This window comes from Somniosus microcephalus, chromosome 12, assembly GCF_052327205.1.
Source record: "Somniosus microcephalus isolate GS21.2 chromosome 12, FLI_Smic_1.0, whole genome shotgun sequence".
Taxonomy (NCBI): Eukaryota; Metazoa; Chordata; class Chondrichthyes; order Squaliformes; family Somniosidae; genus Somniosus; species Somniosus microcephalus.
Window position 1 is genome coordinate 207,198,915 of NC_140998.1, and position 15,786 is coordinate 207,214,700.

At 48.5% G+C, this 15,786-nt stretch overlaps 1 protein-coding gene across 1 annotated transcript in view; it reads right to left on the reverse strand.

Moving 5' to 3' along the window:
* LOC147109972 (uncharacterized) overlaps nucleotides 1-15,371 on the reverse strand; it is a 102,796-nt gene extending 87,425 nt beyond the window's left edge. The window contains exons 1-2 of the mRNA XM_086004229.1: nucleotides 14,785-15,371; nucleotides 1,528-1,851 (exon numbers count right to left, since the gene is read on the reverse strand). Coding sequence (XP_085860355.1) covers nucleotides 1,528-1,851; nucleotides 14,785-14,833 — 373 coding nt within the window. The 5' untranslated portion in view covers nucleotides 14,834-15,371. The remainder of the gene's footprint in view (nucleotides 1-1,527; nucleotides 1,852-14,784) is intronic.
* Nucleotides 15,372-15,786: the final 415 nt, after the last annotated feature.

Here is a 15,786-nt window from a genome sequence, read left to right on the forward strand (position 1 = left end):
AGGACTGCCCCTCTGACAGTGCGGCGCTCCCTCAGTACTGCCCCTCCGACAGTGCGGCGCTCCCTCAGTACTGCCCCTCCGACAGTGCGGCCATCACTCAGCACCGGCCCTCCGACAGTGCGGCGCTCCCTCAGTACCGGCCCTCCGACAGTGCGGCGCTCCCTCAGTACCGGCCCTCCGACAGTGCGGCGCTCCCTCAGTACTGCCCCTCCGACAGTGCGGCGCTCCCTCAGTACTGCCCCTCCGACAGTGCGGCGCTCCCTCAGTACTGCCCCTCCGACAGTGCGGCGCTCCCTCAGTACTGCCCCTCTGACAGTGCGGCGCTCCCTCAGTACTGCCCCTCCGACAGTGCGGCACTCCCTCAGTACTGCCCCACCGACAGTGCGGCGCTCCCTCAGTACTGCCCCTCCGACAGTGCGGCACTCCCTCAGTACTGCCCCTCCGACAGTGCGGCGCTCCCTCAGTACTGCCCCTCCGACAGTGCGGCGCTCCCTCAGTACCGCCCCTCCCACAGTACGGCACTCCCTCAGTACTGCCCCTCCGACAGTGCGGCACTCCCTCAGTACCGCCCCTCCGACAGTGCGGCACTCCCTCAGAACCGCCCCTCCGACAGTGCGGCGCTCCCTCAGCACCGCCCCTCCGACAGTGCGGCGCTCCCTCAGCACCGCCCCTCCGACAGTGCGGCACTCCATCAGTGCCGCCCCTCCGACAGTGCGGCGCTCCCTCAGTACTGCCCCTCCGACAGTGCGGCACTCCCTCAGTACCGCCCCTCCGACAGTGCGGCGCTCCCTCAGTACTGCCCCTCCGACAGTGCGGCGCTCCCTCAGTACCGCCCCTCCGACAGTGCGGCGCTCCCTCAGTACTGCCCCTCCGACAGTGCGGCGCTCCCTCAGTACTGCCACTCTGACAGTGCGGCCCACCTCAGCACCGCCCCTCCGACAGTGCGGCACTCCCTCAGTACTGCCCCTCCGACAGTGCGGCGCTCCCTCAGTACTGCCCCTCCGACAGTGCGGCGCTCCCTCAGTACCGCCCCTCCGACAGTGCGGCGCTCCCTCAGTACTGCCCCTCCGACAGTGCGGCCCACCTCAGCACCGCCCCTCCGACAGTGCGGCGCTCCCTCAGTACTGCCCCTCCGACAGTGCGGCGCTCCCTCAGTACCGCCCCTCCGACAGTGCGGCGCTCCCTCAGTACTGCCCCTCCGACAGTGCGGCGCTCCCTCAGTACTGCCCCTCCGACAGTGCGGCACTCCCTCAGCACTGCCCCTCCGACAGTGCGGCGCTCCCTCAGTACCGCCCCTCCGACAGTGCGGCGCTCCCTCAGCACCGCACTGGGAGTGTCAGCCTAAATTTATCAGTTCAAGTCTTGAAAAATTTAAAGCATTTATTTTCAATGATAATTACATGGGGAACTAATCCACATCTGGGTCCACATCCCAAGATCCACCTCACCCACCACTCCCCCTATTTATGACATTTCCCACACAGATATATGTCTTTAATTGAACAATGCGCCATGAATAATACATACCTAGAATCATTAAGCTTATCGTTGCCTGTATTACTCCCGCATGCATTGTGTAAATGCATACGTACTCTCCTTCATCTTGTATTTTGGAAGGGTTGATTCGGATTGAACAGTCCTCCCGAGAATTGTTTCTGAAAGCTATCCGTCTCGAGTACGATTCATTGGGGTAACTGGCCCCAGAATGAAAGTTGTATTCTGCAAAGTTTTTCTCCTCATTCGCCTTTCTCCAGGAAATATACCCTATCTCTGTGCTCTTGTATTCCATCGGACACGGTAGCAGAACCTCAGCCCCAGCAAGAACAGTTAGGGTCGCCTCAACGGCCACAACTGTAAGAAACCACAATAGTTGAAAAGGATTAGGACACAGAACGCAAGCTGAAATAGTCACAACCCGAACCAACCGCGCACAGTGTTAGGAAAGTGGAAAGTCATGCACAGATATATTCGAGTAACAGGGAGGGGCAACACTGCAGAGAAGGCTGTGCATGGGCAGTATTTTACCCATCGCCCGAGAGAGATAGATAGTCAGGTAGATAGACAGATACATCGATAGACAGACAAATAAGACAGATGATCGATAAATAGATAGATAGATAGATCATTGGATAGATACATAGAAAGATTGATAGATAACAGAAAGATAGATAGATAAATAGATAAACAGATAGATAGATAGACAGACAGATTGATAGAGAGAGAGAGAGATAATAGAAAGATAGATAGATACATAGATAGATAACAGTAAGATAGATAGATAGACAGACAGATAGACAAATAGATAGATAGACAATAGAAAGATAGAAGACAGATGGATAGTAGAAAGATAGATAGATAGACAGATAGAGAGATAGATAGATACATAGATAGACAATAGAAAGATAGAAGACAGGTAGATAGATAAACAGAGGGATAGATAGATAGAGATCAACAGCTAATAGAAAGATAGATAGATAGACAGACAGACAGATAGATAGATAGATAGACAGACAGACAGATAGATAGATAGATAGATAGACAGACAGACAGACAGACAGATAGACAGACAGGCAGACAGACAGATAGATAGATATCAACAGCTAATAGAAAGATAGATAGACAGAAAGATAGATAGATAAATAGATAGATACATAGAAAGATAGATAGATAGACAGACAGACAGATTGATAGATAGAGAGAGAGAGATAATAGAAAGATAGATAGATACATAGATAGATATCAGTAAGATAGATACATAGACAGACAGATAGACAAATAGATAGATAGACAATAGAAAGATAGAAGACAGATAGATAGACAGATAGATAGACAGAAAGATAGATAGATAATAGATAGATAGAAAGATAGATAGATAGACAGACTTATCATTGGATAGATACAAAGATAGATAGATAGACAGATTTATCATTGGATAGATACATAGATAGATAGACAGATTTATCATTGGATAGATACATAGATAGATAGATAGATAGTGTGAGCTATGGGGGCGGTTTGTGGTGGATGGACGGTATGTGGCCACCAGATGGAGACAAAGTACCCCCTCACTTCAATTCAGGTGAAGGCCACACCCACCTCCAACACACCTGAGGCAAATCTACCCATTAGCTCAGGAGTTCAAAAGGCAAACTAGTGCAGCCCTTCAGGGCCAGGCCAGGGCCTGAGGGGAAAGCCAAGACTGTTGTTGTAAACCAGCTTGCAGCTGCCACAGAGAGGTCTACTATTGAACCCGGGTGGAATATTGTTTAGTTCTGAGAGCCTGATATGATCCCTGGACCGGCTGAGCAAGTGCCAGTGGTAAAGTAACCCTGGCTTATTGTTTTTTGGAGAAAATTGATTTGAGGACTGCCTTCCTAACTACCCGGGGTGGGTGATGGTTTTGACCTTCATTTTTCTTTTTTGGAACGTCATATGTTTTTTGGATTTTGCCAGACATGAACCCTTTTTCCCCGTTTTCTAAAAATAAAACACAGCTAACTGCTGTTTTTCATTTACCAATCTTGTGACTGTGCTTGTGTCCTCCACCCCCCACATCAACACACCCTTCGGTCTAGGTGGTGGTTGATCACGACAGACAGACAGACAGAAAAGATGGATAGATATATAGGCAGACAGATAGATACCATAAAGATAGATCGATAGATAGATCATTGGATAGATACATAGATAGGTAGATGGAATGATAGATAAATAGACAGTCAGATTGCTAGATAGGGAGCGATTGATATATTGATAGATAGAAAGATGGATAGTTAGACAGGTAGATAGATAATCGATAGATAGGTATATAATAGAAAGATGGATAGATAGATAGATAGACTGATAGATAGACTGATAATAGATAGATATACAGATAGTTAGATCATTGGATAGATACATAGATTGATAGATATAGTGCCAGACAATGACCATCTCCAACAAGCGAGACTCTAACCATCTCCCCTTGACATTCAATGGCATTACCATCGCTGAATCCCCCACTATCAACATCCTGGGGGTTACCATTGATCAGAAACTGAACTGGACCAGCCACATAAATACTGTGGCTACAAGAGCAGGCCAGAGGCTGGGAATTCTGCGGCGAGTGTCTCACCTCCTGACTCCCCAAAGCCTTTCCACCATCTACAGGGCACAAGTCAGGAGTGTGATGGGATACTCTCCACTTGCCTGGATGAGTGCAGCTCCAACAACACTCAAGAAGCTCGACACCATTCAGGGTAAAGCAGCCCACTTGATTGGCACTCCATCCACCACCTTCAACATTCACTCCCTGCACCACCGGCGCACTGTGGCTGCAGTGTGTACCATCTACAAGATGCACTGCAGCAACTCGCCAAAGCTCCTTCAACAGCACCTTCCAAACCCACGACCTCTACCACTTAGAAGGACAAGGGCAGCAAATGCATGGAAACATCACCACCTACAAGTTCCCCTCCAAGCCACACACCATCCTGACTTGGACCTGTATCGCCGTTCCTTCACTGTCGCTGGGCCAAAATCCTGGAACTCCCTTCCTAACAGCATTGTGGGTGTACCTACACCATATGGACTGCAGCGGTTCAAGAAGGTGGCTCACCACTACCTTCTCAAGGGCAATTAGGGATGGGCACTAAATGCAGGCCTAGCCAGCGACGCCCACATCCCATCAATGAATTTAAAAAAAGATAATAGATAAATAGAGAGTCTGTTTGATAGATAGACAGACTGATTGCTAGATAGAGTGAAAGATAGATACATAGATAGATAGATAGAACGAGAGATAGATAGACAGATAGGTAATCAGATAGATAGTTAGACTGACAGATAGATAAAGTGCTAGATAGAGTGAGATAGACAGAGAGATAGATAGAGAGATAGATAGATAGATCATTGGATAGACATATTGATAGATAGATAATAGAAAGATAGATAGATAACAGGAAGATAGGTTGATAGATAGAAAGAGAATAGAAATAGATAGATTGATAGATAGACAGATAGATAGATAGATAGTTAGATTGATATATATATAGATAGATAGAAAATAGAAATATAGATAGATAGATAGACTGACAGATAGATAGATAATAGAAAGATGTGTAGTAAGACAGATAGATAGATAGATATATAATGGCCCAGTAATTCGGGTCCCAACGCGTGAGTACGCACGGGGTACCCACGCGTGGACCCGATGGAAGTGCCGGTTTCTTGCATGCTAAGCGCATGCGCGGGAAACGGCACTTCCGGTCCCCTGAAAGCAGGGGTTAAGAGGTGGAACGCGTGCGACGTTTCAGGCAGCGCGTGTGCATTGAAATTTGGCATTTTTAAGAATTGGTGGAGTGAGGGTAAGTCCCCACCATTTACACATTTAAAAAGGAGGAGTCAAGCCGCGCAGAAGCTCCGTAATGCTAAGGAGGAAGAATTCTTTCAGCAGTGGTGCTTCTAAACGGCACATTTTTAGTTGTGAAAGGGAGGGAATTTATCGTAAGAAAGTCTGAGGTAAGTTTCCAACTTTATTTTTTTTTTTAAACGGATTTTGAGTAGTGTAGGTATAAGGATCAACTCTAGCTGTGTGCAAGGCCTAATTGAATTTGATTTGTTTATTAAATGTGAAAATGACTGTTTAAAAATGAATAAAATGTTTAAAAAATAAACTTTTCATCAGTAATATATCTTTTAAGTAAGTATGTATGTATGTCTGTATATATTCCTTTCAGTATGTGGATGAATGTATATGTATGTAATTATGACTTTCAGAAAATGTTAGTTATTGGAAAATCATCTCGGCCTGTGAGATTCATCAGGCGGGTAAGACGTGTTCCCAAGCCGTTAAAGCATGTTTCCTGCCATAGGCCGAGGTGATTTTCTAGCCACTCAGTTTATTAAAATAACTTTAACAACTATTTCCATTTTTTCCTTACAAGTACATCTGCGTAAAGAGGAGTCCTGTGAGCGAGAAACATGCCCTCTTATAGAAATGTTGCCCTGATGCTCTGTGTGGTTTTGCTTCAAAGAATTCGGAACGCCAGGGAACAACGTAGAAGAGTGAGGAACCATAACCGTCTCCTGATCAGAAGGAACAACTACCCACCCCACAGAGTGTACAGGGAGAGGCGATCATTTGAGATGCTGTCGGAGGAGTTGTGTGTGAGGAGGCTGCGCTTCAGTAAAGGGGCAATCGGCCGACTGTGTGACATGTTGAAGGAGGACCTTCAACCACACTCAAAGACCCGCACTGCCTTGTCAGTGAACATGAAGGTAACCACAGCATTGAACTTCTTTGCAAGTGGGTCATTTCAAGCAGGCACCGGTGACATAAGCAGCATCTCTAAGAATGCTGCGAGGGTCTGCATTCACCAGGTCACAGAAGCCATTCTGCGTAGTGATGTGCCTCAATGAATCCGAGACTCAACGTTAACGGAGCAAAGCAAGGCTTTTATTAACTCAGAAAGTAATACACATTGGAGAAGTGTCTCTCATCCAGAGATTTGCTGTACTGGATGTGAGACACGCTGGGCCTGCTTAAGTAGGGGCCAGGTATGGGCGGAGCCCTACACACAATACAATACAGGTAAGGAAATGAAACTGAAACTAAACTAAACTAAACAGAGAGAATACAGTGCCTGATGAATGGCATATTTCATCACACGTAGGTTTTCAGAGTTCATTAAGTATGACTTGTCCACTCGACATCAAAAGGAGATGGCCCTTGCATTTCATCGCATTGCTGGATTCCTCAAAGTGATTGGGGCCGTCGATGGAACCCATATTGCATTGAAGGCACCACTGGATGCACCTGTGACATACATAAACAGGAAGGGCTATCATTCATTGAATGTTATGATAGTATGTGATGCGCACCTCAGGATCCTAAACGTGAATGCAGCGCACCGGGGAAGTAATCATGACTCCTTCATCCTCCGTAACTCTAACTTATATGCTGCCCTCTGCAAATTGCCTCAAGGATCCGCATGGATATTGGGCGACAACGGCTACCCGCTAAGACCGTGGCTGATGACTCCCTACTGCAAGACCAATAATGAGGCTCAGGATAGATACAACCAGGCACACATGTCCACAAGTCAAGTGATGAGAGGACAATCGGAGTTCTGAAATCACGTTTCCGGTGCCTGGATAGGTCAGGGGGGACCTTGCAGTATTCTCACCAGAAAGTGACAAGGATTGTGATGGCCTGTTGTGCTTTGCATAACTTTGCCCTGCAGGAAGGACTGACCCTTAACACTGCAGAAGAGCTCCCTGCTGAAATGGAGAAATTAAGCAATGCCAATGTGCCTGTGGCCAGGCCTCATGGGGAGGAGCCAAGTGCTTCCGAAAGTAAGGCTGCTCGGGAACTGCTAGTAGCCAACACCTTCACGAGGTAGTGTCGCCTTGTACCTCCCCCTCCCCCCACAAGGCAAAGAAAGGAGCAGACACAATTTAAAGTGAAGCAGTGAACTTTTATTGCAGCATCAAACAGTTTTCGAGTTCAGTTTTGATGTAGATAGTTTATAACTTTTAAATGTTAACTAGCTGCTTTCAACTTTTCAAACATTTGTAAACATGAATAGTTCAGAAAGAAATTTGTAAACAGTTTAACGTGACTTTTTCTGGTTTCTTAGTGCAATAAAGACATTCAAGGTGGAAACTAGCTATTTTCTAATTTTCAAACAGTTGTAAAAATAATTTTGCTCCAATAAAAGTTGAATTTTTTTTCAAAGTGACTACATGCTGTACCGTTTAAACGAAAAGGTTACATATCCTTTCAGTCACAAATATACATTTCAATGAAAAAAGCAAAGACAACATTTAACATGTCAATAAAATGAAAAATTTAACAATTTGCCCCCTCGCATCTGTGACTGAGGGCCCAAGGAGGTGCATTGCGCAAAAGGTCATCATCGTACGTTTCTTCGCACTGTTCCCTTTGGGGAACTGTATGAAGTGGTGGAAGGATTTCTGGCCACGTTAACGCTCCTTCCGTGACCATAACCATCTTCATACCAGCCATTAGGGTGGTTTGTCCTATGGCGGGAGGGTTTTACGGGCTGCCACAACCCATACGAGGGGGGGCCACCCACACCCACGGACGCAAGTATTCCGCTGGATGTCAACCCAGAATTTAGAGTCGGAGCTCCGACTCCACTTGCCGGGACTGTCTGGAGCGGGGTTCGAAACCCTCCTCCTTCTGGCCCAGCGGCGGGGATGCTTACCGCTACGCCAAAGGCCCACTCCGTGCAAAAGGTGACACCCTAACGTTTCCTGCGCCTTTTCCCTCCCCGTGACTGGAGCCCTATGCTGCCACTTGAAAGACCAAGCTATCATCTGTCCTTTTCGCGGCGCCCTGGACTTCTCATTCCCAATGATGCGCAGGCGCTGCGCCTGCACCTCATTGAGGAGATTGCTGAGGTCATCGTCAGTGAAATTTTGAGTTATTTTAATGATGTGACGTGTGCTCATTCCAGCCATTTCATGTTGCTAATTAAATAAATTGAATGAAATAAATGCTTTCAGGGCTTTTAAAACTCTTTAAATTGCTTAAATTCTGTTTAAAACTACTTCAGATTCTTCAAAATTATGTAAAAGTATTTAAAAGTTTAAAAAAGTTACCAAAACATTCATAAAAATACAAAGAACCTACTTACAATGCTGCTGAGAAAGATTGGGGGCATATCCTATGCTAATGCGGCCTCATGGGGCGTGTCTCACTTACACTCTGCGCTCGAGGCTTCGCGCTGGCTGCACTCCTGGGCGGCGTGACGTCAGACGCTGCCCGGGAGTAATCCTCAGAAAAACGGAATTCCACGCGACCCGAGAGCACAACGGCCGGCGCGCTAGGTAAGTGCACATCGGGGGCTTGCACACGCGGCAAGCCCCCGACCCTAATTTCTGGGCCAATATATAGATAGATAGATTGCTAGATAGACAGAGATAGATAGGTAGCTAGATACAGAGACAGATAGATAGATCGAGAGATAGATCGACAGACAGATAGATAGATAATAGAAAGATTGATAGATTGACAGATAAATAGATAAATAGATTGATAGATAGAGAGATAGATCATGGATAGATAATTGAAAGACAGACGAGCATTCTTGACCGATCGGAAATGCCGGTTTTCAGCGCATGCGCTTGGCGTGCCTGAAACCAGCACTTCCGATGTCCCTACGGGTGTCTACACGGCTCATCCAAATGCTTCTTGAATGCTGTGAGGGTTCCTGCCTCTGCCACCCTTTCAGGCAGTGAGTTCCAGATTCCAACCTCCCTCTGGGTGAAATAGTTTTTCCTCAAATCCCCTCTAAACCTCCTGCCCCTTACCTTGAATCTATACCCCCTTGTTATTGACCCCTCTACTAAGGGAAAAAGCTCCTTTCTATCTACCCTATCTATGCCCCTCATAATTTTGTACACCTCAATCAGGTCCCCCCTCAGCCTTCCCTGCTCCAAGGAAAACAACCCCAGCCTGTCCAGTCTTTCTTCATAGCTGAAGTGCTCCAGCCCAGGTAACATCCTGGTGAATCTCCTCTGCACCCTCTCCAAAGCAATCACATCCTTTCTATAGTGTGGCGACCAGAACTGCACACAGTATTCCAGCTGTGGCCTAACCAGCGTTTAGTACAGCTCCATCATAACCTCCCTGCTCTTATATTCTATGCCTCGGCTAATGAAGGCAAGTATCCCATATGCCTTTTTAACCACCTTATCCACCTGTTCTGCTGCCTTCAGGGATCTATGTACATGCACACCAAGGTCCCTCTGATCCTCTGTCTTTCCTAGGGTCTTACCATTCATTGTGTATTCCCTTGCCTTGTTAGTCCCTCCAAAATGCATCACCTCACACTTTTCAGGGCTAAATTCCATTTGCCACTGTTCCGCCCATCTGACCAACCCATCTATATCGTCCTGCAGACTGAGGCTACCCTCCTCGCTATTTACCACTCCACCAATTTTTGTGTCATCTGCGAACTTACTGATCATACCTTTTACATTCACATCCAAATCATTAATGTAGACCACAAACAGCAAGGGACCCAGCACCGATCCCTGCGGTACCCCACCGGACACAGGCTTCCATTCACAAAAACAACCTTCGACCATCACCCTCTGCCTTCTGCCACTAAGCCAGTTTTGGATCCAATGTGCCAAGGCACCCTGGATCCCATGGGCTCTTACCTTCTTGACCAGTCTCCTATGCGGGACTTTATCGAAAGCCTTACTGAAATCCATTAATGCATCTTGTTTACAGCCTTTTGGTTTTGCTTCTACTCAGAGTGCAATTTCACAAGAGACCTAATGCAATGACAATTAACAGCAGGGAACAGGCTGGAGAGCAGAGGATGATAAGAGCATGGGAGCAGGAGTAGACCATATGGCCCCTCGAGCCTGCTCCGCCATTCAATAAGATCATGGCTGATCTTCTACCTCATCTGCACTATCCCCATATCCCTTAATTCGCTTCATTCCCAAAAATCTATTGACTGAGCCTCCACAGCCCTCTGGGGTAGAGAATTCCAAAGATTCACAGCCCTCTGAGTGAAGAAATTTCTCCTCATCTCAGTCCTAAATGGCCGACCCCTTATTGAGATTGTGACCCTTGGTTCTAGACTCCCCCAGCCAGGGGAAACATTTTCCCAGCATCTACCTTGTCAAGCCCCTTAAGAATTTATATGTTTCAATCAGATCACTTTTCATTCTTCTAAACTCTAAGGAATATAGGCCTAGTCTACTCAATCTCTCCTCATAGGACAATCCCCCTCATCCCAGGAATCAATGTGGTGAACCTTCATTGCACTCCCTCTATGACAAGTATATCCTTCCTTAGGTAAGGAGACCAGAACTGTGCACAATACTGCGGGTGTGGTCTCACCAATGCCCTGTCTAATTATAGTAAGTCTTCTTTACTCTTATACAAAAATCCCTTTGTAACTTAAGCTAACATACCATTTGCTTTGCTAATTGCTTGCTGTACCTGCATGCTAACTCTCAGTGATTCATGTACACGGATACCCAGGTCCCTCTGAACAATAACATTTCCCAGCCTCTCACCATTCAAAAAATATTCTGCGTTTTTGTTCTCCCTACCAAAGTGGATAACTTCACACTTCCCCACATTGTATTCATAAGAACATAAGAAACAGGAGCAGGAGTCGGCCAATCGGCCCCTCGAGCCTGCTCCGCCATTCAATGAGATCATGGCTGATCTAATCTTCGCCTCAACTCCACTTTCCCGCTCTCTCCCCATAACCCTTGACCCCCTTGTAGTTCAAATGTCTGTCAAAATCCGCCTTGAATATATTCAGTGACTCCGCCTCCACAGCTCTCTGGATTAGAGAATTCCAAAGATTCACGACCCTCTGAGAGAAGAAATTCCTCCTCATCTCTGTCCTCAATGGCCGACCCCTTATTCTGAAACTATGCCCCTAGTTCTAGATTCCCCCACGAGGGGAAACATCCTCTCAGCATCCACCCTCTCAATCCCCCTCAGAATCTTATATGTTTCAATAAGATCACCTCTCATTCTTCTAAACTCCAATGAGTATAGGCCCAACCTGCTCAACCTTTTGTCATAAATCAACCCCCTCATCTCTGGAATCAACCTCGTGAACATTCTCTGAACTGCCTCCAATGCAGCTATATCCTTCCTTAAATATGGAGACCACAACTGTACACAGTACTCCAGGTGTGGTCTCACCAGCGCCCTGTACAGTTGCATCAAGACTTCCCTACTTTTATACTCCATCCCCCTTGCAATAAAGGCCAACATTCCATTAGCCTTCCTAATTACTTGCTGTACCTGCATGCTAACTTTTTGTGTTTCATGTACTAGGATCCCCAGATCCCTTTGTACCGCAGCATGTTGTAGTCTCCCTCCATGTAAATAATAACGGCCATGTTCTTGCCCACTCAGTCAATCTGTCTATATCTCTCTGCAGCCTCTTTGTGTCCTCCTCACAGCTTTCTTTCCCACCTAACTCCCCTTCCCATGTTTATTGGTATTCCAGATTCCCACTACCCTTTGTGTGAAGAAGTGCTTCCTGACATCACCGCTGAATAACCTGGCTGGGAATGGTAGCATAGTGGTAATTTCACTAGACTAGTCTGGATCTAATGATCTGGAGAATGTGAATTCTAAATCCCACCACAGCAGCTGGGAATTTCAATTCAATTAATTAAATAAATCTGGAATAAAAAGCTAGTATCAGTAATGGTGACCATGAAAGTATTGGATTGTTGTAGAAACCCATCTGGTTCACTACTGTCCTTTAGGGAAGGAAATCTGCCGTCCTTCCCTGTCTGGCCTATATGTGACTCCAGTCCCACAGCAATGTGGTTGACTCTTAACTGCCCCTCTGAGATGAACTCACCCTGCAACAACCCTCTATGACAGAGACAGCCCTGCGGAAGTACCTTCACCACACGGACTGCAGCGGTTCAAGAGGGTGGCTCACCACCACATTCTCAAGGGGCAATTAGGGATGGGCAATAAATGCCGGCCTTGCCAGTGACACCCACATCCCAGGAACGAAAAAGAAAATATTTGTTACAGTGTTTGCTCACAATTGTGAGTTCTACATATTATATTGCCCATCCCCCAGCCAATGGGGGTGAGCAAAGACCGAAAATAAAATGAAAAAAATATATTAGAAGCGATTTCCTCTTTCTCACCAAGCAGTATCTACGAAAATAATTCACCTAATACAAATCAAAATACTGTGGATGCTGGAAATACTCAGCAGGTCAGGCAGCATCTGTGCAGAGAGAAACAGAGTTAACTTTGAAATATTGACTTTCGGAGGGGCATTACTGTGGGAGCGCCGCACTGTCGGACGGGCAGTACTGAGGGAGCGCCGCACTGTTGGAGGGGCTATACTGAGCGAGCACTGCAATGTCGGAGGGGCGGTACTGAGGGAGCACCGCACTGTCGGAGGGGCAGTACTGAGGGAGCGCTGCACTGTCAGAGGGGCGGTACTGAGGGAGCGCCGCACTGTCAGAGGGACGGTACAGAGGGAGCGCCGCACTGTCGGTGGGGCGGTACTGAGGGAGCGCCGCTTCGTCATAGAGGCAGTACTGAGGGAGTGCTTAACTGTCGGAGGTGCAGTACTGGGAGAGCGCCGCACTGTCGGAGGGGCAGTGCAGAGGGAGCGCCGCACTGTCGGAGGTGCAGTACTGGGAGAGCGCCGCACTGTTGGAGGGGCAGTACTGAGGGAGCACCGCACTGTCAGAGGGGCAGTACTGAGGGAGCACTGCACTGTCGGAGGTGCAGTACTGAGGGAGCGCCGCGCTGCCGGAGGGGCAGTTCTGAAGGAGCGCCGCACCGTCACAGGGGCAGTACTGAGGGAGTACTGCACTGTCGGACGGGCAGTACTGAGGGAGCGCCGCACTTTTGAGGGGCTGTACTGAGCGAGCACCGCAATGTCGGAGGGGCAGTACTGAGGGAGCGCCGCACTGTCGGAGGGGCAGTACTGAGGGAGCGCTGCACTGTCAGAGGGGCGGTACTGAGGGAGCGCCGCACTGTCAGAGGGACGGTACTGAGGGAGCGCCGCACTGTCGGAGGGGCGGTACTGAGGGAGCGCCGCTTTGTCATAGGGGCAGTACTGAGGGAGTGCTTAACTGTCGGAGGTGCAGTACTGGGAGAGCACCGCACTGTCGGAGGGGCAGTGCAGAGGGAGCGCCGCACTGTCGGAGGTGCAGTACTGGGAGAGCGCCGCACTGTCGGTGGGGCAGTACTGAGGGAGCGCCGCACTGTCGGAGGGGCAGTACTGAGGGAGCGCTGCACCGTTGGAGGGGCAGTACTGAGGGAGCGCCGCACTGTCAGAGGGGCAGTACTGAGGGAGCACTGCACTGTCGGAGGTGCAGTATTGGGAGAGCGCCGCACTGTCAGAGGGGCAATACTGAGGGAGCGCCGCGCTGTCGGAGGGGCAGTACTGAGGGAGCGCCGCACCGTCAGAGGGGCAGTACTGAGGGAGCGTTGCGCTATCGGAGGTGCAATACTGGGAGAGCGCCGCACTGTCGGAGGGGCAGTACTGAGGGAGCGCCGCACAGTCGGAGGGGCAGTACTGAGGGAGCGCCGCACTGTTAGAGGGGCAGTACTGAGGGAGCACTGCACTGTCGGAGGTGCAGTACTGGGAGAGCGCCGCACTGCCGGAGGGGCAGTACTGAGGGAGTGCGGCGCTGTCGGAGGGGCAGTACTGAGGGAGCGCCGCACCGTCAGAGGGGCAGTACTGAGGGAGCGTTGCGCTGTCGGAGGTGCAATACTGGGAGAGCGCCGCACTGTCAGAGGGGCAGTACTGAGGGAGCACTGCACTGTCGGAGGGTCATTATTGAGGGACCGCCGCACTGTCGGAGGTGCCGTCTTTCGGATGAGACATTAAATCGAGGCCCTGTCTGCTTTGTTAGGTGGACGTAAAAAGATCCCACTGGCACTTATTTGAAGAAGAGCAGGGGAGTTCTACCCAGTGACCTGGGGCCCACATTTCTCCCTCAACCAAGAAATCAAAATCAGATGATCTGGTCATATTCACATTGCTGTTTGTGGGAGCTTGCTGTGCGCAAATTGGCTGCCACGTTTCCCACATTACAACAGTGACTCCACTCCTAAAGTACTTCATTGGCTGTAAAGCGCTTTGGGACGTCCGGTGGTCGTGAAAGGCGCTATAGAAATGCAAGTCTTTCTTTCTTTACAGTATAGGAAACCATATTGACCAACAGGATGTAAGGACTTTAGAAGCATTTTTTTTTAAAGTACCACAAACACAAAACCATATTGCAAGCTTTGAAACTTACCAGAAAGAACAGCGATACATGCAGATGAAATCCACACGACTAAAGCCATGTCAAAGTGAAGAAACCGTCTTGGTTTCCCAGTGAAACTGGAGCAAGTGACACTTCAGAGCAAAGGGTTGCTTGCGAAGATGATGCAGGCTTTGGCACCTGACTCGTGCTAACAGCTCCGATTCGATGTGGCAATCACAATGAAGGGCTGTTCGTGTTCCCTTTTTGCAGCCCTGTGGCTGTACTTCCAGTCAGAGCCGCGGCTTCACAGCCCAGCCGTTCCCGTGACGTTTCCATCAGGGCTTCTGCACCGGTACAAACTGGGTGGTCTGTGCACGTCAGAGGGAAAGAACGATAAAGTGCTGGAAACGCTCCGCGGGTCAGGCAGCACCTGCGGAGAGGGAGCCGGAGTTAAGGGTTTCAGCTCGATTACCTATCGCCAGAACTGGAACAAGTTACAGGTTTTTAAGCAAGTGCAGAGACAGGAAGAGAGGGGAGGGGAGGAGAGAACATAGAACATAGAGAAATAGGAGCAGGAGTCGGCCATTTGGCCCTTCGAGCCTGCTCCGCCATTCAATCTGATCATGGCTGATCCTCTATCTCAATACCATATTCCCGTTCTCTCCCCATACCCCTTGATGCCTTTTGTGTCTAGAAATCTATCTATCTCCTTCTTAAATATATTCAGTGACTTGGCCTCCACAGCCTTCGGTGGTGGAGAATTCCACAGATTCATCACCCTCTGAGTGAAGACATTTTTCCTCATCTTAGTCCTAAATGTCCTACCCCGTATCCTGAGACTGTGACCCCTCGTTCTAGACCTCCCCAGCCAGGGGAAACATCCTCCCTGCATCCAGTCTGTCTAGCCCTGTCAGAATTTTATACGTTTCAATGAGATCCCCTCTCATTCTTCTAAACACTAGTGAATACAGGCCTAGTCGACCCAATCTCTCCTCATACGACAGTCCTGCCATCCCAGGAACCAGTCTGGTGAACCTTCGCTGCACTCCCTCT